The following is a 21781-nucleotide window of genomic DNA, read 5'->3' as shown; positions in this document are numbered from 1 at the left end:
GGAAACCAAGAAATGAAAAGAAAAAACATGATAACAGAATCATTGATTTATGTGTATCTATATCTCTTCCCAAATTCAAAAAAAACCAAATTCAAAAATTTTTGAATTGTTTATTTTCTTGGCTTCCAAACACAGCTTTAGGGAAAAAGAATGCTAAATGTTTGCAAGGTTCCTATACCCAAACATAAGAAGAGCATACGAAATTATCATCCAACCAACAATGAACTTAAAAAAAAAAATTCCATCTAGACAAATGCCTCTATGTATGATTCCCGCAATGGTGTAGGGGCTACACGACCAAGAGCCATCTCTTTGGCATTCAAAATTTGAATTTCATTTCATTTAAAAAGATTACAGTTTCCTTAAGTATAACAAGTGTAACATCTTAAAAGTATAATAGCTCTTTCTTGCATCACCAATGGTGTGGAAAGTGGAAACCCTCTCTCTCACAAGTTTAATTTATAGAAAAAAGATCCCTCCCTTCCAGGATGCATTAAACTTGTGCCTTTCACATAGAACCACACAAAATGATCGCCCCACCTTAATGAACAATTGATGCTCCTATATACGCTCTCACTGGCCTCCGTTTGTGTAGGGGGCCACAAAGCCGGACTGTGATCTTCTACTATTTATTTATTTATTAATTTCCCCTAGGATCCAGATCTTCTACGGCCCAGCTGCTCGAGCGGCCATAACAGCACAGTTCATGTGAGGTGTGCATTTACCGCCTTACCCCTACCCGAGCGCCTTGCTCAAGCAGAGGTAAGGCAGTCATTGCGTGCATCATTGTGCCTCCACTGCAATGGCCGCTTGGGCAGCTGTGCCGTAGAGGATATGTTTCCTTTCCCCTAACTATTAGTCAACTACTAAATAACCCCCCTCCCTCTCTGGCTCTCTCTTCCTGGAATTAACGCAAATGTTGTTTTTTAGGGAGACGACAATGCCCTTTTACCGTTTTGTTAATTTTTATTTTATTTTTGGTTGAAAAAAATGATTGAGTATTCTTACAAATAAATAGTGATTGGAAAATGAAAAGAAAAAAGGGCAAAAAATTGGAAATCCAAGGATATACGAGGGGGAAAGGGTAGGATAGTAAAGTTACATTAGACACCCGACGTTGGGAATTCTTAACATTCATATATATATAAAAGGAAGGAACTACAGTCCTTTCGCGCTCTCCCGAGTTCTTCTCTACCTGGTCAAGGCTTCGGCAGCTCGGCAGTAGTCACTGTGTATTTCAATTCAAATTCCATTCAATTGATGCACGAGATATCTAACGTTTTGGCGATAAACAACAACAATTGAAGTTCAAACACGAATCAATCAGTCCTGAGATCTATCTCAGAACCTACTTTTCGGTCAAATAATCTTTGTTTCTATCTCTCTTTCTCACAATTTCTTCGATGATAACGATTACTCATTCTTTTCAGTTTTTTGCGTTCTCTTCTTTTTCGATTGCCAGCTTTCTAGGTTTCTATTTCATGTAGTCCTTACAACCCACCCTATCGCTTCTGTTCAACTCAATGGATTGCTCCGACAAGTAGTCGTCGTCTGTTACAGTCTGTAGTAGATGTTTATCCATTAGCGGGATAGCTCGTAAAGGTTGGAAGTTTGTTCTTGTCGAGTTTTTTCTTTTGAATTGAGTTGTTATTTTCAGAGACTCTGTTATAATTTCATCGTAATAGTGCAATGGGAGGGATCTGTTCGGCTGAATTGTCGAACTCAGATGAAGAGGATGATTCCGATTATACTGAAGACCGCAAAAGGGTTAAGAACTCTGGAAAGAAGACAAAAGATGATCTCTTGTTTTCCGATGTAGATGATAATGAAATGGTCCAGCCAAAGAGCGATCCTGCCGTGCTTCCATTATCCTTCTCTGGTGAACCGAAGCCGTCACCACCAGCAAGAACAGCGTCCAGCAAGGTAGTTCCGCTATGTAATGTTCTTTTTCTTTCTTTTATTTGTTTTCAAAGGGGAATGGATTTTGGTTTTCATGGTGGTGATATCTTCATAACCCATGGTACATTTTCCGGATAATTTTCACGATAACTTTCCATTCATTACTACCACGACGAGCAATTTATGAGCCTCAGCATACAGATTTTTTTCCTCTTATACTGCTCTAACTTGAAATCTTTCAGACATATCAGCATTTTTATTACAATTGCTTGTTCATCTGACTTTTGAAAATCAGCCAATGGATATCCCGGGGTTCTCGACATTCTCCAAAATCATTTAAGAGTATTCGGACAGTTATTCTCACCATCTTGGCAAACTAGAAATCCTAGTAAAAGCATACTTTCATTACAAGGATAATCATAGATGAGACGAGGGAAAAAAACAAGAAATTGTCCTTGTAGCCCTGGATGGATTACTAGGTTCCTGTCTTGAAGACTTACTGGGTATAGTTGGTTCTAATGGTTGCAATATATTTAGAAGCATATCTGGATACTTTCATTACAAGGATAATCATAGATGAGATGACGGAAAAAAAATTTGTCCTTGTCGCGCTGATGGATTACCAGGTTTCTGTCTTGAAGACTTACTGGGTATAGTTGGTTCTAATGTTTGCAAAATATTTAGAAGCTTATCTTAGCCAGATCTTTGCTAGTTTCTGGGAATGTGAAACTTAACCACTCCCCCCTCAGGTAGATACAACCCAGAAACCATCCAGCAATTCTTACCCATTAACCTGTCTAACTTATGTGTTGTAGTCAAAATTTTGGTTTACAGAATGAAAAATTTATTTTCAAAATTAAGGAGCCTTTTTGACTTTAGAGCATCACTATTAAATCCTGATTGCCAATGAGGCAGCTCATTATAAGAAGAAAAGGAAGATCTGGATGGATTGTGTTACAAGTTGGATTTTGCTAATGCTTGTAATTGATGAGAGTGGCATTTAATTAAGAAAGAAAGCATTCTTTGGTTGATGGTTGGGCAGAACAATGTTGTTTCTCATGGTTTTAACTTTCGAAAATCTTAGTAAATCTTTCTCCAATCATTTTGCTGACCTTTCTGAAAACACCATCAGATCTAGTTCGCTTTTTTCGTTGGTAATGAATCTATATGTAGGAACCATCTTCTGGAGGACTAGATGGAAGATCACGCATAGAAGGGCTCCCATCCTTGATGTGACACCTTTGTTCTGATCAATCACAAAAATTTCTTTTATCTATCCCCCCCAACTGAATAGCCTAAAATTATACATCAGGTCATGTTACAAATAAAGCTGCCTATTATCTTAGGAGAGGTGATGCCTTGAACAAATACATTAGTGGAGGAAAATCTATATGACTCCTGGCCTATCAAAGATTTTTTGAAATCTAGCTGATAACAACATCTCAGTTATGAAACTTGTTAAAGAGGGCATGTGATATTTTCTACTTGTCCCCTCTACCTTACGGACAATTAAATGCTGGAAATAATATCATTGATGTCAATATTCAATAGAGATGCTTGATCAATTATCTGCAGATAACCAGTATCCAGAATTAAGCTGATCACTTAGAGTCAATAATATTAGTTTGGGAAAGAAATCTGGGATTTTTCTTTTTATAGTTCTCCCCTGTCCTCCCTTTTCCATCAGATGTCAGAGAAAGCTATAGACTTAAAAGCTTAAAAACAGATATGTAGTTGAATGAACCAGTTGATATATAATCATAACCAACTAATCCTCTTTGGCAAATAAGTGATCAAGGAAAAATGTGTTATGATACTTTCTCAACAGCAGGCATGTAGTGAGACATCGAGAGAATAGATGCTGGTCAGTTGATAAACTCAAACCGGTAATGGCTTGTGGCTGATGGAGCAAATGTCTAGGGCATGCAGGTTAGCAGGAATCAATGTGTTTATTAGATATCATGAAGGAGGATTTCTTGCAGTTTTGCATGCCTCTTTGGCCGATTGTCAAGTATAAGTGGTTGTGCTACGGAGAAAGGGAATCCAGTGGCCTGAAAATTTGGAATACAACTGCTGAAAAGTGGTATAGGTATCCATTGGTATAACCATGGAATAGATTAGGAGCATTTGTTTATCCGTCTGTTCCATGGAATCTGAAACAAATGGCATTGCTGTGCACAGTTGACTCTGATTTTTATTTTTTTTGGGGGGGGGGAGGGGAGGGTTGTGGTTTGGGAATCTACAAATGCATAGGAATGATAGATGTTTTACTTAGAAAACTCAAAGTTACAGTACTATAAGTGTATGGAATTTGGAGGTGATCCAGATTCTTTTGTTGGTTGCATGAAATAGCAATGTTATGGACAAACATGATCTAATGAGTTAAATGTAGGCCATCATTTCGTTTGGCAATGAGTCCCTGGCAAACTTTTGATTGCTTGTTTACTAGATGATTTAGCGGCTGGAAGCCTTTGAGATCAATATGATTTTTGGTGTCGATTATTTAATAAGAAAAGAGAAACAGAGAGTGAGGGAGAGGGATGAGAACCAAACTGCTTATTAACAGTGACAAATGTTGTTGTGAAAAAGGGCAATTCAACAGCATATGAATCCAAAACTAAGGAAAAAATATCCACTGTAACTTCACCAGTAGATCTTATGCATCTCTAAGCGATTTATATGAATGTTAAAAAATTATTTAGCTTGTCATCCCAATTTCCCCCTCTCCCCCCCCCCCCCCCGAAAAAAAAAAAAAGAAAAGAAAAGAAAAAAGGGAAGAGCTATAAATACTTGCTGCATGATAAAAGTTAGCTTGACCAAGATGCTACATTTGGGGGTGGGGTCTACTAACCCACTAATGCCTTTGGAGCTTCACTAGTAATTTAACCCTGAAAGGTCTTGAAGTGTTGCCTGTTTTTTGCTCCCTTATGGTCCTTTTATGGGATCTCAGCTGCTGATCCTTATAAATGTTAGGTAGAAAGATTGCTTATTGAAAAGGTGGTCTTTTGTTTCTTCTGCAATTGTTATCATCTTGATGAATAGTTTCTGTTAAGTGGACAGGTAAAGCCAAATATTCATTATGGAGTTGAGTATCTGTGCCTTCTGCCTTGGCATTTGGTTATGTGGCTGTTTATGACATCTATATAATTATTTTAGCATTCTGTTTTATTTTCATACTAAAGTGCAAAAGTTTTGTTGATTTATTTGGAGTATGCTGTCATGATTTGTTTTGAGATGTAATCTCTTAATGGAGTTTGTAGATCAACCTTGATTGTTTTACCCTTTTTAGGTGCCACAAATGAGCTCAGTTTTGGGAAAGGCTGGCTTTGTTGGACTGGAGAGGGCTGTGGAGGCCTTAGACACCCTGAGAAGTAGTGTATCAAATTTGAATGCCAGTACAGGATTTAATTCTGGGATGGCTTTCAAGAAAAACAAAATATCTATCTTGGCATTTGAAGTAGCTAATACAATTGTCAAAGGTGTAACTCTTTTGCAATCTCTGTCTAAAGGAAATATCCAGTTCCTAAAAAGGGAGATCCTACACTCTGATGGAGTACAACAACTAATATCAACCGATTTGGAGGAATTGCTAAGCATTGCCGCTGCTGACAAAAGGTGTGGGAGGGACTTGTGTGAGCTTGAAGCTTTCAACTTCATTTTAAATATTCTGTCTTATGAAAATTTTTTGATGGTTTTTAAATACAAATCTAAGGATTTTGTTTTGGTGGTCCTTTTCCTTTTTACGTTATTTTATGCCTCATTTTTGTTTTTTGTTCTTATTTCCTGTTTCCTTTTTCTCAGAGAGGAATTTGATGTGTTCTCCAGAGAAGTAATTAGGTTTGGGAACCTATGTAAAAATCCACAGTGGCACAACCTGGGTCTCTATTTTCTAAAGTAAGGGGGTCTCTCTATTTTTAAAAGTAGGTAGATACTTAATAGATTTTTGAACTTTGCAAATTAAATTCGTGACGGTTTCTGATAAAGGGAATGAGTATCTTCAATTGTTTGACTTTACAGTCTAGATTCAGAAATTTCAACCCGTGGGCAGATCAAACAGGAGGTAGAAATGACAATGCAAGAACTAGAAACTTTAGCTCTGAACACTGCTGTAAGTTTCATTATAGTGCTCATGTTTTATTTCTGTGTATGTTTTCCGCAATGTGTTTGGTTCTTGCAGCCCATCTTCACAGGGTCAGTTTGTTGAATTGATACTGTATGATTAACTTTGCTCTTGGTCAAGCATACACGTGCTGCATGATTACTATTAGAACATTTCCACTTTAATTGACACTATACCAAATTGTAGTTCAGAGAAAAATAGCAACTGCTATGGATGGCTTTCTGTTATATATGATATGTGGTAGGTTGTTAGGTACCTTTTTGATGGGAGAATTCACATTGTTAATGCATCCATTCTACAAGTGTGTCACTCTATTTTTCTTATTTGATGTTTTTATTATCTTTCAAGCACTCTCTGATTAGGGAAAATTATGTCTGGAAGCGTTCTAAAACTTGTATAGTTAGCTCAATGTTTTGTGGATCATAGAACTCCGCCAGTGTTTTTTAGCTACCGGTCCCAAGCACAGATAGAGGAGGGTTGGTGCATCAGGTTGACGACTGGCATTGTAAAACTTTAGCCAAACCTTTTAGCATGGATCTTAGTTGAAAGAGGATCCATGCTGTTAAGTTGTGTTCACTACCGCAAGGGTATTTATGTCTAAATTCCCTGTGGTAAAGTAGAAGCTTAGTCAGCGTGGATGTTATTTAGTAAACACGATAGGGGTAGGGGGAGTGTCCTTATCGTGGTATCTTAGGAAGTTTTCTTCCTTCATAGTTAGTTTCCTTCTTTGCTTATGTAATTATGTAATCTATTGTTCTCAAGGTAGGTTTCCTATTCCTACTAGAGGTACAATATTATTTTGGTATTATAAATACATGGGCAGAAAACGATAGGCATTCCAGTCTATCGTGTTCTGCAGTCCATCTTCTCCTCTTTCCATCGACTTCTTCTTCTTCTTCTCTCTCTAAAAAAGGGCGTGTCCTGTGCACGACACTCCCACCACCGTGGGGTCTAGGGAGGGTCATAATGTACGCAGCTTCTTCTTCTTCTCTCTCTATCTTTTATATGCAACCCTTGGTGTGGACTGATCACTAGGTTGTGTTTGGTTACACATGCAGCTGACGCAATTTAGTTGGGATAAAGCTGAGTTGAGTTGAGTTGTTTTGGGGATCATGGAAAGAACTGGGTCTACCTCACTGTGTTCTTGATGTCAGTTTTGTGGAGAGAGAGAAGGATAAAATTGGAGTGGATGAGCATTGATCTTTCAATGTTTGCATCGGGAAGTTATTGTAGCTATTGTGTTATAAGTCAGTAAAGACAGGCTTCTGGCCCGAGGGTCAGAGATGCTCATATTTTCCTGTGGCTTAATGCCTAGAATCACAGGTTACATGTGTACAACACTGGAGCAGCCTAACTATTTGTTATAATTCTTCTGAAAAAGAAGAAAAGAAGATAAGAATCCATTGTTGATGTCTGTGCACATATGTTTGCTTAGAAACTAGGCAGTTCTTTCCATTGTCACAAATTTCTCCCATTTTCAGTAGGCTGTTTGATTTTCTGATTTTGAAAATCAATTGATGAAATCAATCAGTTTTTGAAAAAGAAAACTATAACCCTTTAAGTATTTAAGTGTCTTGGAGGTTTCCTGCTACCACAAACACACACAGAAGTATGGACCCACATAGATAAATCAAAAGTACAAATGTATTAATTGGATTAGTACTCATTGAGATTTATACCTTGTTATTTCTTGTTCAAAGAAATAAGAAGAAATAGTAATGAGTGCGTCCTTGTTATTTTTTTTAGAAATAAGGTGAAGGTTTTACTGAGAGAAAGAGGGCTGAATCCCGAACTGCAACTATACATGGCCAGTGAGTTACATACTATGTAAAAATCGGCATTTCAACAACTATTTTTTCCTGTATCTAATTATCATGGGTAACTTAGTTTTAGTCCAGAATTCCAACAGAAATGCTACTGAATTATTTGTGGATTAGGAGCAAGTGGATAATGAGCTGGAGATTTTTCACGTGACTTGCTTCTTCCACCAGTGTCATCATATAGGAAACAATTTCAGAGTCTATAGGATTTTCATTTATCTGAAGAAAATGATGAATTATTTGTGGACTAGGCCCAAGTGGATAATGAGCTGGAGATTTTTTACGTGACTTGCTTCTTCCACCAGTCATCATATAGGAAACAATTTCAGAGTCTATAGGATTTTCATTTATCTGAAGAAAATGATGAATTATTTGTGGATTAGGCCCAAGTGGATAATGAGCTGGAGATTTTTCACGTGACTTGCTCCTTCCACCAGTGTCATCATATAGGAAACAATTTCAGAGTCTATAGGATTTTCATTTGTCTGAAGAAAATGATGATTTTTTTTTACTAAGTCAAGAGAAATTTTATTCATGTATTTTGGAGGAAGAGAAAAGGAGATAAGGATACAGAGCCCAAAAAAAATATACACATATACAGCCCAAAGGACAGAGTGCACAATTATATCCACCCTGATGCATTCCACTAACCTTGTCGGACAGATTCATGGAACTAAACCACAGGACAGGGTAGCAGTGAAAGATAAGTTAGGACAAAATAGGGCAGAATATAAGGTAATGATAATTCAGAATTTAACAGTCGGATGGGGCTGAAACTTGGATCAAGTAGGTCTCTCAATAGGTGGTATCATCCCTCCAAAGATCAAGCTGATCTAATGGTCGGATCTGCAGAAACAATAGGTAACAGAAAATAGAAAGTTAAGAAGACCAGAATTTAGTAATGACTTAGATCACCAATAACTCTCAATCCTCAGGTCGGATGATCTCCCAATTCTGGTCGAAGGTAGCTGTAACAGACAAGGACAGACTATCTTCAGTCCAATTCGATGACTGGATGGGATGGAGTTGCAGGTCCAAAGTGGACACCAGAATAGACTCTTCTCTATTATCACAGGGTCAGAAACTGAAGACAGAACTGGGCAGAACAGAGACGAGTAACAACTAAAAAGATAGGGGAAAAAAGGAAAGGCTTAAGAGTATAATTAAACACCAGAAAACAGGACCTTAGAATGTCCAAAACTCCCACACAATTACTGGACCTGCTGTGTGAACTTGAGAAATTTGAGAGAAAAAAAGAAGAAGAAATAAGATAAAATAAGAAGGGGAGATAAGATATGACCAGGGCTTCACCACCACTGGCCTGCAGTAGGTTTCACCATCCACCAACATAGGTTTCACCACCTAAGGTATGCAACTGATTCACCACAGCAGCAAAGTCTCACAAGAGAACATAATTTCAATCACCAAAATCATGGGCTGTAGTCCTACTTCTTTTTAATTTATAATAATTGGCAGCAATTACAAGAATAGAAACCCTTTCTTGCGTGGGAAGGGTGCCAAATAGCAAGAGAATTTCAAAACTAGGATCTTTCCAAAAGGAGGATCCTTGCTATTACAAGAATTAAGAAACAACTCAAAAATAGAACTCTTACTTGCTATAACTTAAAAGACTAAGAAAGCAGTTACAAAATTAGAAACTAGATAAGTAACAACTAGGAAAGAATATTCAGCAAAATATGCTAAATATCCCAACACCAAATCTTCCACTTCACTCATGTAGTCATCAAGGAGGGTTCACAGAATAGTGTAGAGACTTGGAACAAACTAGAACTGTAAGCAGAGACGAGTAACGGGTGTCTTCAGGTAAGGAACCAATTCTGGTTCAAACAGAACCAGAACTGTAAGCTTGGTTCTTCAGCCATCTCCCTCTTCCTATCACAGGTCCTGTTCGCTCCTTTCTGTGACTGAACTGCATCACACCCTTGTACAAAAGAAGTGCGGCATACTTGCACTGAGACCTAATCATAGATATTAAATTATTAATAGAAAAAGTTTGGAAGTCTGACAAGCACACCATAAGAGAATGTTTTTAATCCTTTTTACCAGCACATGGGCAATCACAGCATGGTTGTTGTCTTGTTGAAGACTCTACTGGTTCTGGTCCTACAAAGGCATAAAATTAAAGCTCCTGGAAATAACATCCATTGCCACATACCCTTAAGATGCTGAGTAGCTGACTTTAGGAAAGGGCAAAAAGGTCAACTGGAGGGGTCCATCCCATACTATTGGAAGCAATTACTTCATCCCATCCACGTCCTTTAAGTTGCCAGCTTACTGCAAAGCTGGCTATTATGAGCCATATAATTCCTGCTGTGATAACCCCAAGGGGGTAGCTCAGTTGGCAAGGACCAACAGTTGACAATTAAGAGGTCAAGAGTTCAACTTTTTCCGGGGCCTACTTATATAAAAAAGAAAAAGGGGAAAAAGAACGCTGCCTGGTCATATTGCCCCTATGCCTAGACATAGGAGCACCTGAAATTACCACCCCACCCCCTATGAAATAAAAAATCTCATTTATGTTGATGCCCCTGCAGGTACTCTCATTGGCCCCCACACTTGTGCAGGGGCGATCTCTTGCCCAAAAAAATTAAACATTATGCTGTGATACATTTATTTTTTATAGTCGCATTTTGGAAGATTTTCTCTATCAATAGAAGCACAATTTATTTAATTTATTATGCTAGTCCTCTGAGATTGGTTTCCCATATTGACGAACAAACTCATTTTCACATGTAGGAATTGTACCACGAGCTACATACATTGGATAGATTTGAAAAAGATTATCAAAGGAAGATGGAGGAACTAGAGTCCTTGCATATCACTCAAAAAGGTTGAATCTCTTTGTCATTATTCTCTTACTGTAATCTCTCAAAGACTTATCGAACAATTCCATGTAACTTTTTCAGCTAGTTTTTGGGATTTTATCAATAATCAAATTCTTCTTAACAGGCAATTTATATCAGATTCTTTCACCAATAAAGTCTAAAGCCATAAAATTAGTTCAAGATTGAACAATAATCTAAAATTGTGTCAATGACCATATTTCTATGATTTAATAAAAGTTACAAGTAGATCTCATTTGTCGAGACTTCAGGCCATGGTTCAAAATTTTGGTCGAAATGACCGAAATTTGAGTTTTGAGAAGCTTCGAAATGAAACAGGAGTTGAATCTATAGGCAAACCAGATTTTGACTGAAATTTCAGCTGAAAAATGTCCATTTCAACTCATTTTGGTAAGATTTCACTGAAATTTCTACTCATTTCAGAAAAATTTTGAGATTTCGCTCACTTTCTCTAAGATTCCAGAGCTACTAGAAAACTTCAGTTTTATTTTTTTTGTCATAGTCCTTCATTTTGCTACTGAATCAAGACTTGGTGGTCAACTGTGGAGTATCCACTTCAACATTTGGGTGGATTTGAAGCATCATTTGGCCAAAATTTCACTTTCAGATCTGTTGTGATGGAATTTGAGAGATTTTTCAAGGAGAGGACAACATTGCCACCATATGTCATAGGATCCAAAGCCAAACTATCACTTTGGGTGTTCCTTTTTTTCAATCTAATGCTTCAAACAGATGTAAACATGCTTAAATATGCTATCCCTATTAATTGTCTTTGATGGTACTTTTTTAAATTGGTGCACGATTAAATGGTTTTTTTTTTTCATTCTTAATACATATTTCAATTATTTTTATTAAATGTTGTGTTTATAATACCAAATTATGTGTAGAATAGGTTATATAAGAGAAAGGATACAACAACATACAGCGTACAATACCAACCTAGGATCTTAAGCCAATGGGGCATGTTTTTTTTAAACCATCTAAAGGTTTAAATATGTTTAGAAATGCTTAATTAGGACCACCAAAATGACCAACGAACTGTATCCGTTTCGAATGAAATCGAAATCTCAAATATGCTTCAGATGGATGCAACGTTTGATGTAAAACCCTCACTTGGGACCTAAGTAACTATAGTGAAATAGTATAGTGATTATGACAAGATTACTGTCTGAATTACACCACCACTATACCTGTAGTTAACTTCAAACATGAACTTAAGTCCCAAGTGTCTAAATTGAAAGAGATATCTTGATATCGCGATCAGATTTTGAATTTTGAATGCAAATAATGCATCGGAGGCCTTCTCATCTGATTCTAGGTGGTGCCTGTACCAGAACTGGATTCAGATCTACAGGCATCTGATCCAAATCTAACACGCATCCAAATTAGAATATATCAACACTATATACCTAGTTTTTTACTATTTGAAATTCTGCAAAATTCTGATGAATTGAAGCACATCAACATAAAAGTAATTTCATTTGCTTATGTCTCATTTATAATTTTTTTCACATTCTATTATAATGTCTGATTAGTGGGCGAGCCTTGGCAAAACGGTTAAGTTGTGCTATTGCAACCCATAGGTTGTGGGTTCAAAACTTGGAAACAGCCTCTGCTGCATAGCAGAGGGTAAGGCTGTGAACATTTTCCCCTCCCAAACCCTGCAGTAGCAGGAGCCTCGTGTCTGATTCTACCAAAGTAAAATCCTTATTCACCTAAGCAACTTGAAATTACGTACAAGCAGAAGCTTGTTTGAGGTCTTCCATTTTTGGATTGTTGCTCTAAAGACTTTACTGTCAGTACTCTCATTTCATGGTCTTATGCTCATTCTGAAATTCTCTTATCACAGTATTTTCTTTTCTCAAAATATTTACTTTCTCAGCATATCTTATCTCCCAGTATTTCTCTCTCTCTCTCTTTGTTGGTTCAACATATTCATTCATAATCAATTGTTTATCTCTTTGGTTTTTGTTTGTGATGATATAGTCTTAATATTAATGGAATTCTTTCACTTCATCATCATTGTTAGAATTGCAAAATATATTTTTGGACTTCTTTTGCATATATTTTATTGGAACATTCTCTGTTTGATAATAAGAATCATGTATGGTCTCTGTATATAGTAAAGTGTGATTTCTAATCAATGGGAAACTTTGTTTGATTTTCTAGGAGAGAATCTCATGATATTGCGGAGTGAACTAAAACAACAAAGAAAGCTTGTGAGGAGCTTGGAAAAGAAATCTCTTTGGTCGAAAAATTTGGAAGAGGTATTTGATGCTGCATCATTTGTTATCCTTTATTGTTAAAATACTTGATGATTTTTGGAGAAGTTTTCGATGGGATTCATTCGCCACCACCTTTATGATTTTCTTGTGAAGCCATTTTGAATTTTGTCGGATCTTCCTGTGTTAACTTTTTACTCTGAATTTAGTAGTTTACAACAAGTCATGAGGTTGAAGGTCAGAGAACGTTTTACTTGTTTTAACTTTTAACATTGAACATATTAGGAATTAATCTTACAGAATCTACTCAGGACAAACTTTTTACAGTGTTCATATAAAATATGTATTTGGTAGTCAACATTAATGATTTTTGCATTAATACTATGAAATCCATTGCAGGTCATGGGAAAGCTTGTTGACATTGTTACTTTCATTCATAAAGAGATCATGGAAGCCTTTGGAAATAAAGGTATGTGCTCGTAAACTAGTAGTTCATTTTAGCATATGAATATGATAAATATGCTGATCTTTGTCATGCATTTAATGTTTCTATTTATGCATGTAATCATCATCATCCTTCCACAAAATTATAGGCTGTGCTTGTAGTTGACTAACATTGTATTTTTTGTTGTCTTAGTTTTCATTGATGCACTTGATTTTCCTTATAGTTCAAAGTTTTTCTTGTCTATTTAAATGTTGATTTTGATGACTTAAAAATCAATCAGCCAATCAATAAAGCCTTGTCTCATTTATCTGGATTGGCTATAAATACTGTCTCACCCCTCTAGTACATCCCTCTTTTACCTGGACACTTCTTAATAGGAGCCCTACCCATTTCTGGCACTTCACTATTAAGTACAAAATGATGTTCCATAATGTATCTTTGATGTTTCCAGCCAGGTAAGTGTAGCAGTAATCTAAGATTTGAGGCTTTATGCAGTTCTAGTTGTGCAGCCTGGTTCTCTACCCCTGTTTACAGCTATTCAAAAGTGATTGTTAGACAATTTTATGGGTTGTTTCCCATCAAGGGCCTGATGGTGGATAATGACAATGATGGAAAAGGGTGTTCATGTTCTTCCTTTAGGTGAGATTGATCAAAAAGGGAGATGATTTAGGTTGTTTTAAGTGGTTCGATGAGCTCTAAAAGTTTTTAAGTCAGGGTGGATTATCATATCTGGATGGACTGATAATGATGATTTGTACAATGGGATAAAAATAATGTTAAATCAATCAGTCATCATTTTTGTGTATTAAAACTAAACAAACAATAAAAGAATTTGCTTTCTAGTCAATAATTATAGATGCTAACCTCCTTTTGAAGGAAAAACACGAAGTAAAAGTTGCGAAGGTTTGAATAGGAACATCTGCTATCTTATCTTGAGGTGCACTTTTCTTAGAAAGTATATTGGGATCTCTCTCCTTTAGTGGTGCCGGGAGTCCATATATTGCAGTTTTAGTATGGCTAATACGTGTTTGTGAAGGATGATGAACAAGATTCAAACAAGATTCAATTTGATATGTCTCTGTTTTTCATTCCAGGTAAAAGCCATGGAAAGGTAAAATTTGCAAGTAAAATCAATACAAAAGGTCAAGGATTTTACTTGGAAAGTTTCCTTTTTATGAATCTTGTACCTGGAGACAAGCAGAGCCAATGTAGAATTCTGCCCTGTTAATCTGTTATGGCCTTTTAGGCTTATTTCTCATTATATGAACACAAACTTGAATCTATTCATGAGGTGATGTGAACATACCCCGCATAGTTTTTTATTTTGACTTGGCAAAATAACAGCAAGGACCTAAAAAATATTAGCACGTGGACAGTATTTTAAGATGGCAAGTGCCAAAGGTGTTGTGGCACATTAAACTGAGCCCCATAAGGTAGGGTCAGGAACTCCTCATTGCTGATTTGGGGCGCATAGAGTAACCCTGGACTGAGTCCTTGGCATCATGTAGAAATGCTCAGTTAGTGGTTTTTCATTCGCTATCCTAAGCAATATGAGTGGTTATGATTTTTCACCTGGTGCTTCTATTTTGATTTACAATTCTAGATCCCCTAGTTGTCACAGTGTCTAGGCAACCGAAGGTGTTGGAGGAGGCCTGAACGCAAGGTGACACCAACAAGGGGCCTAGGTGCCCGCCTAGCGTCGCCTAGGACAACAATGCTAGATCCACATAAACTAGAGTTGTATAGATGTGCCTAGCGTCGCCTAGACAACAATGCTAGATCCACATAAACTAGAGTTGTATAGATGGGCATCCAAACAATTAAATTGGGTGGATGAAGTGATGAGGTGCTTCACCAGTATTATCTGATTGATGAATTACGTCAATATTATAGGTAAATTTATAAGACAGTGTAAGTCAAGCCATGATTTAGGGAACTGTCTGCTGGAAAAAAAAGAAACATAATGTACATAGAATGAGCATAGCTAAGATGAAGATGTTGAGATCAATAATTGGCAAAATCAGAAATGAGCATTTGAGGGATTTTGGGAATAGCAAAAATGGTTGGCAAGATGAGAAACAATTCATTGCAATGCTTCAACCATGTGCAATGAAAACCACAGTGGACCGGCGCTATCTGCAAATTGAAGATATTGGGGAAAAAAAATAAAAGAGGAAAGCAAAATGACTTAGGTTGAAATGGTGGGAAAGGACATGAATACTTGTCAGTTAACAGAAGATATGGCCCTAAATAGAGTGGATGGTGGAAGAGGATTTGTGAGCAGAGTTTTGTATCCAATCATAAGTAGTTGGTATTGTGTTGGGGAGATAAAATGTAGTATTTGAACCCATCATCATCCAGGGAGTGACTGCATTTTATCAATAATGATATCTTTACAAGAGCTACAGTGTGTTTCCTCTGGTGCACATCCTGTTTGAAACTTATTGACTTTCTTCATGTATGTAAAAATTGTAGAAGAGTTAGTTCTATTGTGGTCCTCCGTCCTTGCATAATCCACCTTTTGGACACTTAAAAAAACACCTTATCCGAGCTGCCTAAGAAACTCATTCAAGATATTAGCAATTTTTTTTTGGAGTGGTGATACCTATTTGCCTCTAAAATTTAGTAAAATATGGAATTATACATTACAAAATATCATTGTCGAAATTTTTGTTTCATTCAGGAATATCGTAAGTCAAAATTTTATATTAATTAATTCCTTTTAAAATTTTGAATTATGATTCTAAAATTTTCTGGCATACCATGTTCAACTCCCTCATTAACTTTTCCTCAAAGGGATCTAAATCAAGCTCATAAGACTGTATGGATATATGTCTGGAGCTCCTTGGTGACCACATCTGGAGTCTGGACTGAGTTACATGCATTAGAAGAATGAGTTTCTCGATCTCTTCGTTTTGGATGTCCTTGTAGCTGCCATTCTATAGAAAGAAGTTCCTGGTTTATAAAAACGATCAGTTGTTGGATATTAAAAATCATGATATAATGGAGGTAGTTGGAGAGTTTCATACCACCATAAAAATCTACGACTATCTGTTTTGTCTATGGCCTCTTCTCCTACTCGTCATCTTCTTGATGGCATGGTACAAGAAACAAAAGCTGCCTTTTCAGCCGACAAGTACCCAAACAGCTCTATGATTTTACATTATTAGTCAAATGCGTTAATGCATCATTACTATAGTTGATCTGCAAATGCTTTTCAATTTTCCATCTTAAATCCTATTTTCTATTCCTCGACCCTTCTGTTACCGTGGCTGTTTTCTTCGCCATAATGTCAGTTCAATGATGGCAGGTACAGCATTGATTAGCAAGGATGTAATTCACAAATCTGAAAGACTAGGTGTATGTGGTCTTGCATTACACTACGCAAACATCATCAGTCAGATAGATCGTATTGTAAGTATATAAATGCCTTCATTCCTTTTTTTGAGCATAACGCTCTACAGTTATATCTACAAAAATTTTCTGAATTTACAGGTTCTAACTTCGTCATGTGAAAATGGTGATCATACAACTCTTCAATTGTGGGTTCAGGGTGTAAGTCATAGTAGTGTCTGTTAAAAAAATAAAAATAGAAATAAGGAAAGTTATTACCATATCAAATAAAAATAGAAATAAGGAAAGCCATTACCATATAATCAAGTGCAATCCAGAATAACATGTGCCACTCACTAGCATTCTTTTGGCTCTCATTTGATGGTAACATGCATTAAATTGTATTAATTTTCTTGCCAATTCTCTTTTTCATAACCAACCTTTAACTAATTATGGTGTTCTTTTCCTTATGGTATTTGTAATCAAAAAAACATTTTGCCTGCAATTTGTTCAAATAGGTTTTTGTTTGCTAATGTCATTCTAATATCTAGGTGTATAGATTATACTATATAAATGAAGTATGAGAAGGGATCAATCTGAGTTGACAAGTATATAATGTTCAGAGAGATGTGAAATATAAAGTAAATAAATAAACAAAACTACATACTTGCATCATTAAAAATCTATTCTTTTGGCATACAGAAGTGGTGATGAAATCATCTGTTACCTTCAAACCCTTAACATTATGCATCCATAGATCATCTAATTGTGTATCCTCAAGCCAGCAAAAGTATTTCATGGCTTCAGTCCGTTATTAGAAGAATAAGGAAAGGTAACTAACATCTTCTCTTTATGGTCCATACACTCTCTAATGATTCCACCTTGACTTCCATCTTTCAATTGTCTTCTGTAGCAACAGAGAAACTAATAACCAGTCCTTAGAAAGTTTGAAGAAGAGAAGAAGAGAAAGATAAAGAGAGAGAATACTCTATGGAAGAAGAAAGGGAAAACACTAGACCATGATAGGATTCAGGATACTCCTATCGTGGTCCATCCCAACATTTATTACGTTAGTTAATTGACTCTTATCAGGAAACCTACTAAGAGTACAAGTCTAATTATAAGGAAAGTAAATAGCTAAAGAACTAAAAGAAATATAACTTAAAACGCAGCTCTATAACTCAACACACACCACGATAGGGACACTATCCTTATCGTGAGTAACCTCTAACATCCTCTTTGTGCACCAACCAGTCAACCACATTCAATTAATGCGCCTCATTCAATTTAGCTCAACAAGTATGGATGCATATTTAAACAGATAGCTTGAATGTCTTGCGGCATTATTTTCCATATAAAATAATTCTGGGAACATGATTATTACTAGTGCTCAGGACCAGGTAATGACATGTTGGACATAACACATCTATTAACTGGACAGGATATAAATATTGTGGCATTGACTGTCAATTTTACCATCTGAGAACAAGCAAATTTGTAGGGGATAGTAATCACAAAAGTTAATGAATTTAATTAATTTCTTACCCCATGACCAGGATTCAAGTTTTATTTAATATACTAGCTGCCTATCACATCATTCCACTTTGAAATTGAACAACTGATGCAGGATGGGAGTATGGAATCCAAGTGTGTATTTTTTTCTGCAAATTAGGGTTTATTTTAAGGATGAAATAGACATCTAATCCAGACCTTTGGAGAACTGGAGTTGGATGTTGGGGGGCTTGAGTAGTTGTCAAATGAGGAAAACCTCATGAGACGAGGGCTGTTAGACAATATATAATAAATTCAAAGTAGGTCCAGAAAGATCATGTGAAGTAAAGTGAGAATAAGTTGAGTGGTTATTAGGTTAGAGTTTCGAAAGCATTAGAGCTTCCAGGGTATTGTGTTCCACTGTTACTGGGCACTTGAAGAGTAGTTTCTAGTTTGGCAGTCGTCACCTTTTTGTTGATGCAGTAAAAGATAACACCCCCCCCCCCCAACAAAAGTAATGAAATGGTGAGCAAAGTGCATCTGTGCGACATGTGTTTCTACTTTATGAATTTTAATATAATGATTTTGTGTCATAAAATCATAATAATATTCAACTAATAAAAATGATAAAAGAAACATATAAGTGAAGAAGCATCCTTTTTTCTAAAGAAAATAACTAAGCTTATAGCCTTGTACATGTATCTGTTTTTCAGCTTGGCCGATTCCTCTTTTTCTTATTCTTATTTAGATTTGGGGTTCCTTTCTTCCTTGGTTGGTCTTTTTTTATTGACTTCACTCTTAAGGCTGATGGTATGCTAGCTTCACAAATTCATTAACTTACTAAGATTTTTGTTGGTGCATTTCAACCCTTTAGGAATGACTTAAAATATAGTTAAATAGCAAAACATGATTGATGTACCTGGCCCCATTTAGTTGGGATAAGGTTTAGTTATCTTTCAAGCTTGTCTGGCTCTTCAGCTTTCAATTACATCCATGATGTTCCATATTCAACTAAAAGAAGTTGTTGATTTTAATCTATCCCCCCTTGATTCTTTCCGTATTTTTCTTCTGTTTCGCTTTTTTTTTTCTCTGGGAAAATATTAAAAATGGAAATTTCTTATTCAAAATACTTGTTTGTGTTTGCAATGATAGACACTCTGCACTCCTTAGAAATTTTTTGGTCCTTTGACAAAATAATAGTTATTTCACAACAAAAACTATATTTTCTGAATGGTTGGAGATGTGCTTGTCTTAAACCAAGAGGTTTTCATTCTGCATTCTGATAGTTATCTCTAATCTATTTATCTTTGTTTGCTAGGTGGCTCGGCCAAGTTCTCTTCCTCCTAATGCAAGGGATACACTGTATCATGCACTGCCGCCCAGTGTTAAAACAGTTCTACGTTCTCAGTTACAGCCATTTCAGGCCAAGGAAGAGGTATGCTTCATTTAGGTAAACTTCATCTCCTGTAAACAAGTCATTCCACCATGTACTGGATTGGCTTTTAAGCATTAGAAGGTTTGGTTCCCTAAAGTGCATGCCTGTATGAACATGCAAGGACAGATAAAGATGGCATACATGGAAAATTTTTATTGCATGCCTTAGTACATAGAGAAACTGGAAACGTAGCTATTCCCATAGCTGTGTTTGTTTTTTCGTAAAATATTTTACAGAATTTGTTGAAGTCCGATACAAAATTATACAAGGAATAAAAAATTGGAATTTTATTTTACTGAAATGCAATACAAAAGATTTGAAAACAACATCCATTTTAAAATTCAGGATTTTTTTCTTACCAAAATAGTGATGGTATCTCGATCATTGATACTTTTGGCACTCATGGAGGACTCCACTACCACCATATCGATAGGTTCTTTTTCTCACATAATCATGTTTAAATATGCTTCTTACTCATATCCAACGGAAAATAAAGGTAAAAAACTATGTTAAAATTTATAAATTGCAATTATTTTTCAGGAATATATTTTAAATTAGAACAAAGAGAACCATAGGGATTGACTTTTTTTTTTTTAAACCTTAAGACTCTCTCTTGCACAGTATATTTATATCTGCAACTCCATTTGCATGCTTGCAGCTCACAATTGCGCAGATCAAAGATGAGCTGGAAAAAATACTTAAGTGGCTTGTGCCTGTAGCTGCAAATACAAACAAGTAGGTCAATGGAAGTTCTCTTACCCTGCATTATGTGTATGTTTATTATTTGGCTAATTAACTAAGTCCTGTTATGAACATATACCAGTTGCTTTGCCATCTTTCGTTATTTATCTATTTTTTTGGCAATTAAGTAGATGCCTTCTTTTTATTCTAGTGACTTTTTGCTTCAAAGCTTATATTCATATGCTTTTCTTTGTTTTCTTTTTGACTTGTGGCAATCCAAATCAGAGCACATAAAGCTTTTGGCTGGGTTGGAGAATGGGCAAACAATTGGTCAGTTGAGATTCAAATTTTAGTTTTCCCTTGTTATTTTCTTCCTGCTTTCTCCCATGCCCCATTGTTTGTTTTTCATATGTTTCTTTTTGAATCAAACACCATTTCTTTTGCTGTTGGGAAAAATAGACAAACTGCATCCTATCTCTATTGGTTTGACAATTATTCTTATTGACTTGTAGTTCTGAGTTCAACAAGAGAACATCTGCACCTAATAATCCATTGCGTCTTCAGACACTCTACCATGCAGATAGGGAGAAGACAGATCTATGTATCATCGAACTGGTAACATGGCTTCACCGTCTGATCAGCCATGTAAGACCCAGAGACTATGGATTCAAGCTACACATGCCTGTTCGATCTCCAACACGTAATGCTCTATTTTTACGGACTGTCACCCAGCGAGGCTCATTACAAGTGCTTAATAATGGTCAAATCAATACCAAAGCCCTGATTTTACAGCCTGAAACCCATCAAAGCTCATCCCCAATGCATATTAATTCCCTGCATTTACAGCCTGAAACCCATAGAACTTCATCCACTGTGAATATTAATGGTCAACCCAATAGCAAGGTCTCACTTCAGCTTTTACAGCCTAAAACCCAGCAAGTTTCATCCCCAGTGAATGAAGATGGTAAAACCAATAGCCAAGTACTGCCTCAGCTTTTACAGCTTGAATCCCAGCAATGCTTTTCCAAAGTGCATAATTATAGTGAAACCAACATCAAGAATCCACATTCACAGCCTGAAAGGCAGCAAGGCTCGCCGCCTCTAATGCGTAACAATAGTAAAATCAATAAGGCAGCTAAATTATCCCAAGAAGACAGAGATTTGTTGGAGGTCAAGTGGAGAAAGCTGGTTCCTAGAATACGCAAAAACCATGAATTAGGTGCAGGCAAAAAGAAAGGAAAGCAAGGTTTGAAGCCGACCAGGAGCAATCTTAGCTGTCCAGTGAATTTAGTGCATCATAAGACGCCGAGGGTGCCAGGACTAATGTGATGGATGGGTACCAGGAGCATTCATAGCTCCTCACGTAAGGACGCTCCCCGTACCATCCACACCTTACAAGGGGTATGGGATCCACTTCTTCGGGTCTGCATCCGCTCCCCACGTGGGATGGTCCCCACCACATTCACACCGT

At 36.6% G+C, this 21781-nt stretch overlaps 1 protein-coding gene across 1 annotated transcript; it reads left to right on the top strand.

Annotated features, from left to right (window-relative positions):
* Window positions 1-1573: 1573 nt before the first annotated feature.
* LOC122658956 (protein PSK SIMULATOR 2-like) lies at window positions 1574-21639 on the top strand. Its single transcript, XM_043854125.1, has 12 exons — window positions 1574-1923; window positions 5189-5514; window positions 5701-5793; window positions 5917-6007; window positions 10597-10690; window positions 12873-12970; window positions 13325-13394; window positions 16681-16784; window positions 19513-19629; window positions 20288-20364; window positions 20596-20640; window positions 20823-21639. Exons 1-12 carry the CDS (start codon window positions 1690-1692, stop codon window positions 21637-21639), a joined length of 2166 nt encoding a protein of 721 aa, XP_043710060.1. The 5' UTR covers window positions 1574-1689.
* Window positions 21640-21781: the final 142 nt, after the last annotated feature.

The sequence above is a fragment of the Telopea speciosissima genome, chromosome 4 (genome assembly GCF_018873765.1).
Source record: "Telopea speciosissima isolate NSW1024214 ecotype Mountain lineage chromosome 4, Tspe_v1, whole genome shotgun sequence".
NCBI classification, from domain to species: domain Eukaryota; kingdom Viridiplantae; phylum Streptophyta; class Magnoliopsida; order Proteales; family Proteaceae; genus Telopea; species Telopea speciosissima.
Note: the sequence above shows the minus strand (reverse complement) of the source record. Positions and strands in the feature narration are given on the sequence as shown.